The sequence below is a fragment of the Oratosquilla oratoria genome, chromosome 9, assembly GCF_046742065.1.
Source record: "Oratosquilla oratoria isolate Oo_2021 chromosome 9, ASM4674206v1, whole genome shotgun sequence".
In the NCBI taxonomy this organism is placed as follows: Eukaryota; Metazoa; Arthropoda; class Malacostraca; order Stomatopoda; family Squillidae; genus Oratosquilla; species Oratosquilla oratoria.
Window position 1 is genome coordinate 23,342,812 of NC_134785.1, and position 15,991 is coordinate 23,358,802.

Consider the following 15,991-nt stretch of genomic DNA (forward strand, 5'->3'; position numbering starts at 1 on the left):
TTCTCCGGTGAGCGATTGTCCGGTGAGCAATTATCCGGTGAGCAACTATCCGGTGAGCAACTGTCCGTACCCGATTTTTTTTAGAAGTGCACACCTACACAATATAGTAATAGAAAATTAAGTAATGATTTTGTAAATTATAATATATCAATAAAATGTACATAATTCTTGGTGGAAATGAACAATCGGAACAGTTGCCAAAAGCTAAAAACAAACAAAGTTGCATGGACTTCTTTAAATGCCATCTTTGTTTTTATAAATTCAGAGGTCGGAGACGATGACAATGGCATGATGACTTCTAGGATTACAGGTACCACATTACTAAATGCAGTTTAGGTTAGGTAGGCAGGTTTGGTTAGATTAGGGAGGTTAGGTTGGGTTAGAATATACGAATTTAGCATAGTTTAATTTCTTTGACCTCCGCCTCAACCAAAACCAGGTACGGACAGTTTCTCACAGGACAATTGCTCACTGGACTATTGCTCACCGGACAGTTGCTCACCGAACAAGTGAGAACTAGGACATTTGCTCACCAAAGGATTATTTTTCACTTTTCTTGAACTTAATAACAAATAATATATAGGATTTTTTTTAGTTATATTAAAGTTCATTACAGCAATAATACACCAAAACAAACATGGCGCCTGAAATAGTCAAAGTTGCCATGTTTGTTACTAGTAATAGCTTTTAGCAACTGTTTCGTTATTGATTTGTGTCAAGATTAACATATATTACACAATGTATTATACAAAATTATTATTTAATTTTCTATTAGTATATCGCGTAGGTGTGCACTTCTAAAAATTTACCTTTTCCTTTATTTGTTTCTAACCCACATTTCCTACTTGCCTCCACTAATATTTTTGTCTCTGCTTTTTGTATTTGTAGTGTTTATTATTAGTCCAACATCTGCATAGAATAGTGCATTTATCTTAAACTTTTAATTTTTAAATCCTCCTCTTTCCTCTAATTCTTTCACTATTACATATGATATTAGTTGTCAACCCTGTGCAGCCTTGTTTTATTCTGTTGATGATTTTTATGTCCTTGCTTCCTTTCTCTCCTACTTTTTTTATTGCCTTATCATCCATATATATCTCTCTTATTGCTTCTATTATGTCTTCTTGTATCCTGTATTTCTTCTTGGATTCTTTTAATGATTTTCTCTTTACTGTGTTATAAAATTATGCCCTTTGAAAACCTACAGCTGTCACTATTGGTGGTTTCTTTGCCTTTTTACTTTCCTTTATTGTAGGATAAACATGTCTTCCACCCTCATCTTCTTTTGTAAATCCTGCCTGTGCATCCCTTTTTTTCAGTTCTGCTCTATGTGTTGTTTGATTTCATTCTTTGCTAATGACATGAAAATTTTATAGATGTTCACCAGTGCTAGTAGTCTTACATATTGTACTTTTGGTTCTTTTTTTTTTCTCTAATAATTTCACACCTGTTTTTAAGAAGGGAGATAAATCATCTATATGCAACTACAGGCCAATCAGTTTGACATTGGTTATAGATAAAATGCTTGAATCAATAATAGTAAATAGACTCGGAGAACACATTGAGAGAGAAATTTAATTTGTGATACACAGCATGGTTTCTCCAAGGGTAAGTCATGTGTGACTAATCTTCTATCCTTTTACACTAAAGTACATAAGGCATCAGATAACAATGATAATTACGATGTGATTTACCTTGACTTTAGCAAAGCGTTTGACAAGGTGCCACATGAGAGACTACTAAATAAAATCAAAGCTCATTGCATATGAGGAAAAGTGTTAGAATGGATTAGAGCTTGGATAAGTAACAGAAAACAGCGGGTCACCATAAATGGAGTAAAATCCAGGTGGGGCAATGTTACTAGTTGGGTTCCCCAGGGCTCAGTTTTGGGTCCCTTGTTGTTCATTATGTACATAAACAATTTAGAAATGATGGGATAGATAGTGATGTTAGTAAGTTCACGGATGACACTAAAATAGGATGCCCAATTAGGTGAGGAGACGATGCAGGGATTCTGCAGAATGATCTTAACAAATTGTTCATATGGTCGGTGAAATGTCAAATGACCTTTAAAACCTGTAAGTGTAGCATATTAAACTTAGGGCTACACAACCCCAAAAATAGATACAGCTTAGATAACACACTTTTAGAGAAAATTGAGTGAGACTTGGGAATTCTAGTGAGTCCGGACCTTAAAACCAAGAAACAGTGCATTAGCACCAGGAATAAAACTAACAGAGCATTAGGTTTCATTGCTAGGACAGTAACAAATAGAAGTGCAGAGGTAATTGTCAAACTCTGTCTAGCAATAGACCCATCCTTGACTATGTGGTACAGTTTTGATCTCCATCCTATAGAATGGACATCAGTTCAGAGAAGAATGGCCAAAATGATATATGGACTCAGAAATTTGCCTTGTGAGGAGAGGCTTAGGCACCGTAACTTACACTCTTTGGAAAGATGCAGAGTGCGGGGTGGTCTAATAGAGGTGTTCAAGTGGATCAAAGGCTTTAACAAGGGTGATGCAAACAAGGTCATCATATTAAAACAATAGGGCAGGACTCGCAGTGATGGATTTAAACTGGAAAAATTTAGATTTAAGAAGGAAATAGGCAAGAATTGATTTACTAATAGGTTGGTCAACGAATGGAATAGACTTATTAACCATGTAGTGAGCGCTGAAACTATCAGTTGTTTTAAGAAACGGTTAGACAACTTTATGGATGGGGATGACAGGTGGTGATGGATATGGAGCTGCCTTGGCCGTATGGTCTCTTGCAGTCTCCTTTATTCATATGTTCTTATGTTATCTACTGTCTTCCATTCTTTTGGTTTTCCTTTCTTTATAGCTTCATTTTGTAACACTGTTAATGTATTCATACAAGTTTAATTATGTGCAAGTGCCTTTTATAACTGGTTTTATTCAATCTGGGCTGGCTGGTTTCTTATTCTTTAGATTCATTATCACTTTCTTTACCTTTTCTTTCATTGATATGGGCTTTTCCATTGGTTTGATTTGTTTTGCATTTCTTCTTATCATATACTCTCTCACCGTCTCATAATGTCTGTACAATATTCTTCCAGATCTTTTTTCATCTTATCTTGGTATTCTTCTCTGATATCTTCATTCTGTACTTGGTCCATTTTATTTTAATGCATCCTATATATTCTTCCCAATATTTTACTACTTCTTTTGCTGCTGTTTCCTCGTCCATTTCCTTTCCTTCTTCATTGTATATCTATATTGTTCATTTATTATCCCTTTGATTGCCTCTTAATTTTCTTATGTTTTCCTATAACTTTTTACTTTTGTCCTGTTTTATGTCTTTTGCTGCCTTTTCCTCATGCATAAATAGCATCTTTTATCTTTTTTACCCACATAATAATACTTTAACACATTTTGCAGCTAAATCCTTAGTTTTCTTTGATTTTATTTTTGGCAAAAAATGCATGGGGAACCTATACCTTGCATTTTTTTTTTTTTTTTTTTTTCACTACCATAGTAGCTTGGTAAGGATTTTTCAAACCTTTTGGTGGAAAGTGCAGAATTTCAGTAATACCACTTGACATCTCTAACTTTAACTTGTGTAACCCGATATCAAACCTATGTTAATCCTGCATAACTGAGCAGTGGGACTGCATGACTAAATTTCATGTATTAAATAGATAAAGCAAGGGATCTTATGAGTAAGTTTTAGAAATTGAAATTTGAAAAGGATGAGTGAAGTGAACATGGTACAGAAGATAATTGTGATAGATAAAAAATATTTTAGATATACCTTTGGGATCCTGGAAATGAGGAAGAATGAGCAGAGTTTCTTTCATGCATAAGAGAAAATAAAAAGAAGAGTTAAAACTGGTTATTAATAGAAGGTCAGTAGATATTTTTGGAGTGAAAATGAGAAGGCTCAGTTAAAGAGAAATTAAAAACTTGTGTATAATTTCTGAAGAGTAGATTCATAGGTATATATATCAACTGAATGATCATAGAATGTGAGTCTGTTTTCATCATATCTTATTGTAGAGGTAAAGGTACAGAGCTAGTCATACCTTGAAGTTGATTCTTGTTACTATTTTAACCTATTTTCTAATCTTTACAGGATTTCAGGCCAATAGTTGGTCAGTAGTATACAAACAACTTGTAAAGCTTATCTGCTTGTTATGATGCAAACCTGTGAACAATTAGCATGTTTGTGATGGTTGTATGTGACAAAAGTTGATGGTGCCTTTTATTGCCTTTGATAAATTTAGTATTTGTAAGTAATGATTGGGTCTATTCACATTATTGTTCATGAATAAACAAATCCAGAGATCATATGTATTTGTAGGTTTCCTAATAATATATGAAATTATTTTCTTATAATTTATTCATAAATTAATGCACTAAAACGTACAGTAAATCATCACAGATAATTTTATGTTTATCTGATGTATAAACGTAATTATTTTACCTCGTATTAACACCCGAGTGTGACCAACATTCAAACTCGAGAAAGGTTAAGTGTACATTTCCACCATTACCCAAGAAATATAGAGATCATTGCTCTCTTGACAATCATAGTGCAGGTGTGTGCTGTTGGTGTGTCTGTGGATCCATCTAGGTAGCATCATTATCTCTGTTTTTTATTATTGAGGTCTATGCAATTCTTGTACTTTTCAGGATGTATGTAGGCTATATTCCCATGGTATTGGTGGAAGTTTTTTGTGTCCTCATTCTGGAGTTACTGGCCTTCAGAGGACATATTTTGAGATCTTCTAAATAGGTCTTCAGGGTTTTGATTTAATTTTAAGTTGTTTGTGATCATATTGGCTGATTCTTGTGTGACACTTAGGTCCACCTCATCAAGATGTCTTGGAAGACCATGGTTCAGGTTTGCATATTGTAGAGAGCTCATTAAATACCCTGCATTTATCACTTGGTCTCCACTTCTTGATGCTCTTTTGCTTCCTCTTTGTGATGTGCTTCTTACTAGATCACTATTCTCACTTCTTTGTTTTAGATCTTCTCTTCCTTGGCTTTGTTGTCTTGAAGCTATGTTGATCTCACTAAATGTAGAAATATGTGCTGTGGCTCTGCTCTTTTCTTCATCAGCTTCTGGTACTCCTCCATGACCATTTGGTATAGTTTCTTCCCTTTTCACAGAGTCTTTCCTAGTGTACTCCCACAAACTGCTAGAATCCCCTTCATAGGCCAGGTTGTCGTAGGCTAGTACCTTGATGCTGGGAATCTTCTTTTTGTCCTTCTGATTTTGGAAAGAAAGAAAATCGGGTGATTATCATTGTGCTTGTGTTATTAGTTATGAGTATGTCAGCACATGCTAGGATATAGGAACACATACTGCACATGCATGTAGGTTTATGCATGCATATAAATAAACAATCTTCTTGTCAGGAATACACTATAGGCTTAATTTTTTTTCCTGAAAGGTGAATTTTAGCTCAACAGAATTGACATGTATTAGAATGGGATACAGATGATTAAGGAAATAGAAAAGTGGCAGAAAATAAAAATAACTTCTGCTTCCTGGGTAGTGCTCTTGATTTGAAAGAATGGACTTATGACTGATATCTCTCTCCAGTTGCACTTTTATTGCTTGACTGGGCTTAAGATTATATCAAAATGACAGGAAGCCCAAGATAAGAGAATAAATTACAGAAAGATTTAAGATAGGACTGAGAGATATTCTAGGTTGGAATGGGTGAGATGGCCTTTGGTGACTATTTAGTTCACTGAAATCTGGTAAGACTGTCAATATCAAGAAAACCAAAGATTCATAAATGTATCAACTACTTTTGGTATCATGAAACAACAAACAGAAGTCCATCTTAACCCCTGGATTAAAAAAAAAATCATGACTGAAGGAATGGCAAAGAAACTAAAAGGACATACAGTATACCAGAAGACCCTTCCCTCTTTACAAGGGATGGGGCCTAATCAAGACATACACCCACACTTGACTCATTCTATGTCTATCCAACACCCATTTGTTGTCCTTTCTATCTAAGCCCCTTGTGAATGAAGGGTCACTCCTGACCCATAGTCACTAAGATACATAGCAAACTCTAGTCATTTCCTGATTCAACACACTCCATGCCTTTGTTCCAAATTCACCCTTTCCTTAGCCTATCCACACCTCACTCCAGCCTTAATTTTCCTTCTCATAGATACAGTCACACTATCTTCCCTTAACTTTTGATCTGCTCAACTTACCCTTGCCCGCAGGATCTCATTTGCTGTCTCGTCCCTTGCATTCTCAAAGACCATCAAGAGGATGTCCGGAAGGAGACTAAGAACAGTCAAAAGGATTCCACCAAAGATCAGGGCAGGACACTCCCATGTGCGGTAATAAGCCCAAAATGTCCCATAGTTGTCCATGAAGTCACTGTGAGGGAGAAGAGTGTAGGTTATGTGTTGTTGGAAGGAAAATATCTTACTATGTATAACTTAGAAGGGGGAATATTGAAACAATCTATAATATAAGAGCAAGATGTCTTAGCAATTGGAGACTAAAGCATATGAGGAATATGAAAGATGGGATAGTATGGACAGAGTTGTAGGGCCTGTGGGAAATGATGGTTAAGGATAGAGATGGGATTGAAATACATTTAGGGGAGGAAGGGGTTTCAGAAATGATACCCAAGATACAATAATCAATGTTTGAATTATGTATTCATGAATTTATGGGGAAAGTATAATGAATTATCATGGCATTGTTTTCCATGCAAAATATCCTCTATTTGATAAGGATTTGCTAAATTCATCCACACATTCATTCAATACACATTTATTTGATCTAATATTCACCCTTATATGCACATGAATATGTACATATACTGTAGATTTGTAGGCTCATATTTGCATAAACACAAATTGTTATAGAATGTATTTACTTACTAACAGGCATGTAAACACAACATTCAGATTCATGTGCATACATTTATGCATACATTAGTAAGCTAAGCATAAATGCATGGAACCCTTCTCTATGTTTTAATGTGAATCCATATGCACCTTCACATAATACTCACATGATGACACCATTGTAGATGAGGGAGAAAAGCATGTAGCCAAGAAGTGTCAACACAATTATCCCAAAGGTGAGGACTGTTTGGTAATGTGTCACCAACACTATCTGTAGAGACATTGCAGAAAAAGAATGGTTAATATTTGTCTTCAGGATTTATTACAGTGGACAGGATGCAGGGATGACCTGTCATCCAGGAGGTGCCAAGATAGGAGGGAGGGAGGAGGGTGGAGGGGAGTGGAATATATGGGAAATGAAATGGGTGGGAGTGATTTCTATGCCTTTTTCTTTTTGGCTACCCCCCGTGTAAGGGGAAAAAAGCCTTTGGTATATGTATGTATGTATGTATGTACAGAAATACCAACACTTGAACTGTTATATGTTTCTTTTCCTTCCACACACAGTGTAACATGCTTCACCAACAACCACAATAGATCAATTCTTACAATCCATAGGCACTTGAATTTCATTATTCACTTAAATAACAACCCAACCTCTAGCTTCAAATATACTTTTTTGAGCTTCATGTCTCACAGTATAGTGTGAACTCCTTTGGTACCTTGTGGGTAAAGCTGAAACTAAGTCAATGGACACCTCATTTCTTTTCTGTGGCTCAGCTCTAACTAACTAATCTTGTTAATTTTTTTTTTCTCACATGGTTCTCTGTTAATCTAACATTTCTGTACACTAATATTCACAGTTTTAACTTGTTCCAAATTTCACATGCAGTTTATAAACACATTATTCTTTGCTCATATACAACCTACCTTCAGGTTAACAATGACAACACAGAGGCTGACGAGACTGCTGCCGAAGAGGTAGAGGCCACCCGTTTGCCCTTCAGGAAGGAGCGCTATGTTTTCACCCCACACAAACACCAGACCATAGTACATAACAGATGTGTGCCACAAGCCTGTAGGGAACAGTGCAAGACAATGTAAATCAAGAGACTACAGTAACCAGGATGTGCGTCTGGAATAGAAAGAATGGGGCTTCAGGTAGCATATTTTTTTCATCTCTCAAGCTGTCCTCCTTTCATTTGAGCAGTGAGTTGGAAGTAAGTCTTAAAGAAAAGAGGTTGAAGGAAGTAGATAGCTTTAGGTATTTAGGGTCACATGTGGCAGGAAAGGGAGGAGTGGAAGTAGAGGTAAATTGTAGATTGAGAAAAGGAAGTAAATGCCTTGGGGGGGAGACTAAAAAGTGTCATGAGAAATAGTCATCTGGGAATAGATGGAAAGAGTACATTGTGTGAAGGGATGATTGTGCTGACAGTTTTGTATGGGGGCAGAGACACAGAAATTAAGAAAGCAGAGAAGAAAAGTTTGTGTTCGAGATGAAATGTCTGAGAAGTATGGTAGGGGTTATTAGGTTGGATAGAGTGACAAATGAGGAGGAGTGGAAAAGGAGATGATAGGTAGGGCTTATGAAAGATTATTGGGATGGTTTGGATACATGGAAAGAATAAGTGAAGAGAGATTAGTAAAAGAAGCATGGAAGGCAGAGGTGGAGGGATTGAACTTGAGGGGATGACCAAAGATGAGATGTATGGATGGGGTGAATGGGGCATTGAGAAAGAAGTAAATGTCTGATGAGGAAGGAAGAGAGAAGGCAGTGGATGAGTGGATGAGAAGGATGAGTGGAGATTTGTTGTGTATAGATGATAGTATTATGCAAGGAAGGGAGAGGCAGGGAATGGGGGGGATAGGGAGTGCTTATGTGTGAATGATATTTTGATGCAGCCCAAAGGGATTTCTCCCCATCTCTTTTTCTACATGTCAGGATGGAGAGGGGAGGTCGCCAGTTAAGTAAAGTGGCCTTGTTGTGGATGTACTGTGTCTTGCTACATTGCTTCTGTCCCAGGGCAGTGGATGACCCATCATCCAGAAGTAGCTAAGATGAGAGGGAGGGATGTGGAATGGGTGAGAGCAGGTATATTCCTTTGACTCGGCTACCTCCCTTGTCAGGGGGAAAAAACTCTTGGTATATTGATATAGTTAGATGTATATATATGTGTATTTACCTAGTTGTATTTACCTAGTTGTATTTTACGGGAAGGGGAGCTATGCTCGTGGGGTCCCGTCTTCATATCTCATTTTATCTAAACTATTTTTAAATTCATGTATTGTTTTTGCACACACCACTTTCTCATCTAACTTGTTCCAACTGTCTATTACTCTGTGAGGAAAGCTGTTCTTTTTCAAATCTCTTCTATAGCTGTCTTTTTTTATTTTCTTTCCGTGTCCTCTTGTATTTCTGTCATCCCATTTTATCAGATTCTCTCTATCAGTAATTTCTATGCCTTTCATGATTCTGTAAATAGCTATCAAATCTCCTCTCTCTCTTCTTTGCTCTAGTGTCTGTAGTTTAAGTTTTTGTAGCCTCTCTTCATATGATAGTTTTGAGAGTGTTGGTGCCAGTTTTGTGATTGCTCTTTGTATTCTTTCAAGTTTTTTTATACATTTTTTTGTACTTGGTGACCATATCGTTGCTGCATATTCTAATCTTGGTCTTATCAGGGTGATTAGGATTTTCCTCACCATTTCTTCATCCAGGTATGTAAATGCCACTTTGATTGTTCTTATTAAATTATAAGTTTCTCCAAAAATCTTATTTATATGTTTCTCAGGTGACATATTATTCATAACAATGACTCCCAGGTCCTTCTCATTTTCTACTTTTTTTATTCCTTCTTCTCCCAAATTATATGATCCTGTTATTCTATTTTTGCTTTTTCCAAATTCCATTATACTACACTTTTTTGTATTGAACTCCATCTCCCACTTCCTACTCCATTCTTGTACTTTATTTAGATCCCTCTGTAGTGATTCACAATCTTCTTCAGTTTTCACTCTTTTCAGTAGTTTTGCATCATCTGCAAAGAAGCTCATATAGCTTTCAATTCCTTCATCCATATCATTAATATATATAGCAAACATTATTGGGGCCAGAACTGTTCCCTGCGGGACACCGCTTATTACTTCATTCCATTTTGAGTGCTGATCTCTTATCACTACTCTCATTTTTCTTTCTTGCAAAAAGTCTTCCATCCAATTTAGCAATTTACCTTGTATTCCTCCTTCATATTCTAATTTCTTAAGCAACTTCTTATGTGGTACTTTGTCAAAAGCTTTTTTTAGGTCTAGAAATGCACAATCAGCCCATCCATCTCTTTCTTGTATTATATCTATTAGCCTTGAATAGAAACATATTAAATTGGTGATGCATGACCGTCCTTGTCTGAATCCAAATTGCCTTGGATTTAGTACGTTGTTTTTTTCCAAGTATTTTACCCATCTACTTTTGATAATTCTTTCACAAATTTTTGCTATTGTACTTGTTAGAGAGACTGGTCTATAGTTGGTAGGTTCTTCTTTATTTCCTCCTTTATATATAGGTACTATATTTGCTTTTTTCCAATCTTCTGGAACTTTTCCTTCTTTTAAGGAACTGCTTATTATGCTATGTATTTTGTCTGCCAGTTCATTCCTGCATTCTTTCAGAATCCAGTTTGCTATTTCATCTGGCCCATGCGATTTTCTGACATCAAAATTACCCAAGTGTGTCAATATTTCATTCTTTGTTACTTCTATTTCTTCCATAGGGGGGACTTTTTCTTTCCACTCAATCTCTTCAGGTTGTATATTTTCCCTTGTAAACACTGATTTAAAATGTTTGTTCATAATTTCTGCCATTTCCATTTCCTCAGTGTATTCAACTCCTCCTTGTCTCAATTTCTCCAAGTCTTGTTTGTTTTTCAGTTTATTGTTTACAAATCTGTAGAATAGTTTTGGTTGATCTTTACACTTTTCTATAACATCTTTTTCATATTTTCTTTTTTTCTCTCTGCACTTTTGTACATATTCATTTCTATAACCAGTATATATTTTCCATTTTTCAGGTCTTCTGTCTTTTTTCCATCTGGTCCAGGCTTTGTCTCTTTTGTCTTTTAACTCCCTACAACTTTTGTTGTACCAGCATTTTAAATATTCTTTTTCTTGTTTTTGTCTTGGGACATACTTTTCCACTCCTTTTTTGTAAATTTTTGTCAAAATATTCCATTTCTCTTCCACTGATGTTTCTTCTTTGTATATTTCTTCCCAGTTTTCTTGTTGGAAGAATTCTCTTATTTTATCAAAGTTTGTTTTTTCATACATCATTCTTCCTTTTCTATATTGTTCATTTCTTTTCATATATTTTTCTTCATTAAGTTCCAGTTCAATCAATATGTGGTCACTTTTACCTATTGGTGTTTTATATTCAATCTTGTCCACTATTCTAGGTTCAGATGTAATTATTAAGTCTAGCCTCGATGGTTCTTCTTCATTTCTATACCTAGTGTTCTCTTGTATCCATTGTGTCATTGAATGGTCAGTAATCATCTCAAGTAGAGCATTTCCCCATGAGTCATCACCACTCTTTTCTGTCATTTCTTCCCAGCAGATTTCTTTGCAATTAAAGTCGCCCATCATAACTATTCTTCCTCCGTCTTCCATTATTTTAGTTAATGCTATCTTTGTGTCCTCTAGCATACTTTTATATTCACTCTCCTCCCATGAGGCTGTTTTCGGAGGCACATAATTGATCACAAATTTTCTGCTCTTCTTATCTCTGTCTTCCACTTCTATCATAATCATCTCTACTGTATTCTTTCCATATATGACACCTTTCACGTTTATATCCTTCTTAGTCAGGAACATAACTCCACCCCCTTGCTTTTTCTCTCTGTTTCTAATCCAATAATTGTATGCATCATGTCCTACACTGTTGGGTGGTAGTGGGCCTTTTAATTTTGTTTCTACAATTCCCATTATGTCCGGTTCTTTTTCTTTCAAATAATCATTCAGCTCATTCAATCCTGTTATTAATCCATCTATATTTGTGTAAGACACTCTTAGTTTTCTGCCACTTCCATTGTGTTCTCTGTTTCCCTTATGTTTTTCTTTTGTATGTCGAACTTCCTTAGTTTCATGTTCACTACTCTCCAATAGAATCTCTCTTTCTCTGACTCCGTTCTGTTCTCGTTTTTTGTCTTAGCTTCCAGTCTTTTCTGCTTTTCTTCCTCTCTTTCCTCTTTATTCATTTCTCTTTTTATCCATATCTTTTTGTGTTGTTCACTTGTTGCTAGTTTCCCTGTTTTGGATAAGATATTCTCTGCCGTTGTTTGTGACTTGAATTTAATCTTAATTGGTCTGGTCTTGTCTGTGCTATACTTTCCGAGTCTAAATTTCTCTTCGATTTGTTTCATAATTCCTGGTTCATCTTCCTGAACTGATTCTAGTAATTGGCTTACTTTTTCATTTTCCTCTTTGATTCTTGTGGTTCTATCTGTGTTGTGTTTCTCTTCCATTCCTAATATAATTATACATTTCTTCTTGTCTGCTAAATCCCTTACTATATTCTCCTTTTGTCTCATCACTTTAATAACTGAGTCTTCAGTATGTTCTTTCAATTGCTGTTTGACTATGTCAGTGAATGAAATCTTATTTCCTTCTTGGGTTTGCTTCCAATTTTTACTTTCTTTAGCTATTGTTTCTCTGTTTTCTTTACTATTCTTCTTCAATTCTTCATTCTCCCCCTTTACCTCTCTTAACTGTCTTTTTAGTTCTTCTATTTCATCAGTTAAGTTTTTATTCGCCTTTTCCAGTTCTTCCAATCTTTCAACCCTTTTTAAAATGGTGTTCATATGACCTAACCTACTCTCCAAGTCCTCGATCACCTTATCAACCTTCTTCTCTAGTCTTGTCAGTCGGGGGGGGTTTGTGTCCCCCCCACTCTCTTTAAATCCCTTGAAAATATTCTCATCACTTTCTGCTATATTGCTCCTATCTATACCTCTAATCTTCACATTCCTATTAGACATGTTATCATCCAACTCGTCTTGGGGTCGTTTGTCTACCTTACGGCGGCCCGTCAGGGCCATTTCCTCCACCTCCTCATTACCTTCCATTTCCCCAGCAATCCCTCCCCCTCTCCTCTTTCCTTACTTTCCCACTACCTCACGAGCAATTCCCCCCCCCCCCCTGCAAATACAAAAAGGCACTTCTCTTTGCGTTGGTATCCACAATCTGCACTTTTCTTCAGAGCGTTCTTCAAGCCGTCCGTTCGTTGAAAGTGTGTATTTACCTAGTTGTATTTACCTAGTTGTATTTTACGGGAAGGGGAGCTATGCTCGTGAGGTCCCGTCTTCATATCTCATTTTATCTAAACTATTTTTAAATTCATGTATTGTTTTTGCACACACCACTTTCTCATCTAACTTGTTCCAACTGTCTATTGCTCTGTGAGGAAAGCTGTTCTTTTTCAAATCTCTTCTATAGTTGTCTTTTTTTATTTTCTTTCCGTGTCCTCTTGTATTTCTGTCATCCCATTTTATCAGATTCTCTCTATCAGTAATTTCTATGCCTTTCATGATTCTGTAAATAGCTATCAAATCTCCTCTCTCTCTTCTTTGCTCTAGTGTCTGTAGTTTAAGTTTTTGTAGTCTCTCTTCATATGATAGTTTTGAGAGTGTTGGTGCCAGTTTAGTAATTGCTCTTTGTATTCTTTCAAGTTTTTTTATACATTTTTTTGTACTTGGTGACCATATCGTTGCTGCATATTCCAATCTTGGTCTTATCAGGGTGATTAGGATTTTCCTCACCATTTCTTCATCCAGGTATGTAAATGCCACTTTGATTGTTCTTATTAAATTATAAGTTTCTCCAAAAATCTTATTTATATGTTTCTCAGGTGACATATTATTCATAACAATGACTCCCAGGTCCCTCTCATTTTCTACTCTTTTTATTCCTTCTTCTCCCAAATTATATGATCCTGTTATTCTGTTTTTTGCTTTTTCCAAATTCCATTATACTACACTTTTTTGTATTGAACTCCATCTCCCACTTCCTACTCCATTCTTGTACTTTATTTAGATCTCTCTGTAGTGATTCACAATCCTCTTCAGTTTTCACTCTTTTCAGTAATTTTGCATCATCTGCAAAGAAGCTCATATAGCTTTCGATTCCTTCATCCATATCATTAATATATATAGCAAACATTATTGGGGCCAGAACTGTTCCCTGCGGGACACCGCTTATTACTTCATTCCATTTTGAGTGCTGATCTCTTATCACTACTCTCATTTTTCTTTCTTGCAAAAAGTCTTCCATCCAATTTAGCAATTTACCTTGTATTCCTCCTTCATATTCTAATTTCTTAAGCAACTTCTTATGTGGTACTTTGTCAAAAGCTTTTTTTAGGTCTAGAAATGCACAATCAGCCCATCCATCTCTTTCTTGTATTATATCTATTAGTCTTGAATAGAAACATATTAAATTGGTGACGCATGATCGTCCTTGTCTGAATCCAAATTGCCTTGGATTTAGTACGTTGTTTTTTTCCAAGTATTTTACCCATCTACTTTTGATAATTCTTTCACATATTTTTGCTATTGTACTTGTTAGAGAGACTGGTCTATAGTTGGTAGGTTCTTCTTTATTTCCTCCTTTATATATAGGTACTATATTTGCTTTTTTCCAATCTTCTGGAACTTTTCCTTCTTTTAAGGAACTGCTTATTATGCTATGTATTTTGTCTGCCAGTTCATTCCTACATTCTTTCAGAATCCAGTTTGCTATTTCATCTGGCCCATGCGATTTTCTGACATCAAAATTACCCAAGTGTGTCAATATTTCATTCTTCGTTACTTCTATTTCTTCCATAGGGGGGACTTTTTCCTTCCACTCAATCTCTTCAGGTTGTATATTTTCCCTTGTAAACACTGATTTAAAATGTTTGTTCATAATTTCTGCCATTTCCATTTCCTCAGTGTATTCAACTCCTCCTTGTCTTAATTTCTCCAAGTCTTGTTTGTTTTTCAGTTTATTGTTTACAAATCTGTAGAATAGTTTTGGTTGATCTTTACACTTTTCTATAACATCTTTTTCATATTTTCTTTTTTCCTCTCTGCACTTTTGTACATATTCATTTCTATAACCAGTATATATTTTCCATTTTTCAGGTCTTCTGTCTTTTTTCCATCCGGTCCAGGCTTTGTCTCTTTTGTCTTTTAACTCCCTACAACTTTTGTTGTACCAGCATTTTACATATTCTTTTTCTTGTTTTTGTCTTGGGACATACTTTTCCACTCCTTCTTTGTAAATTTTTGTCAAAATATTCCATTTCTCTTCCACTGATGTTTCTTCTTTGTATATTTCTTCCCAGTTTTCTTGTTGGAAGAATTCTCTTATTTTATCAAAGTTTGTTTTTTCATACATCATTCTTCCTTTTCTATATTGTTCATTTCTTTTCATATATTTTTCTTCATTAAGTTCCAGTTCAATCAATATGTGGTCACTTTTACCTATTGGTGTTTTATATTCAATCTTGTCCACTATTCTAGGTTCAGATGTAATTATTAAGTCTAGCCTCGATGGTTCTTCTTCATTTCTATACCTAGTGTTCTCTTGTATCCATTGTGTCATTGAATGGTCAGTAATCATCTCAAGTAGAGCATTTCCCCATGAGTCATCACCACTCTTTACTGTCATTTCTTCCCAGCAGATTTCTTTGCAATTAAAGTCGCCCATCATAACTATTCTTCCTCCGTCTTCCATTATTTTAGTTAATGCTATCTTTGTGTCCTCTAACATACTTTTATGTTCACTCTCCTCCCATGAGGCTGTTTTCGGAGGCACATAATTGATCACAAATTTTCTGCTCTTCTTATCTCGGTCTTCCACTTCTATCATAATCATCTCTACTGTATTCTTTCCATATATGACACCTTTCACGTTTATATCCTTTTTTGTCAGGAACATAACTCCACCCCCTTTGTTTTCTCTCTGTTTCTAATCCAATAATTGTATGTATCATGTCCTACACTGTTGGGTGGTAGTGGGCCTTTTAATTTTGTTTCTACAATTCCCATTATGTCCGGTTCTTTTTCTTTCAAATAATCATTCAGTTCATTCAATCCTGTTATC

At 35.6% G+C, this 15,991-nt stretch overlaps 1 protein-coding gene across 2 annotated transcripts in view; it reads right to left on the reverse strand.

The window, feature by feature from the left end:
• Positions 1-4,351: 4,351 nt before the first annotated feature.
• The window catches only part of LOC143028268 (phospholipid-transporting ATPase IF-like), a 67,303-nt gene continuing 55,663 nt past the window's right edge, over positions 4,352-15,991 (reverse strand). Inside the window, exons 24-27 of one of the 2 annotated variants that reach the window (XM_076190107.1) lie at positions 7,793-7,938; positions 7,030-7,133; positions 6,212-6,383; positions 4,352-5,243 (exon numbers count right to left, since the gene is read on the reverse strand). In XM_076190107.1, coding sequence (XP_076046222.1) covers positions 4,722-5,243; positions 6,212-6,383; positions 7,030-7,133; positions 7,793-7,938 — 944 coding nt within the window. In that variant the 3' untranslated portion in view covers positions 4,352-4,721. The remainder of the gene's footprint in view (positions 5,244-6,211; positions 6,384-7,029; positions 7,134-7,792; positions 7,939-15,991) is intronic. The other variant, XM_076190108.1, reaches the window with a different exon arrangement.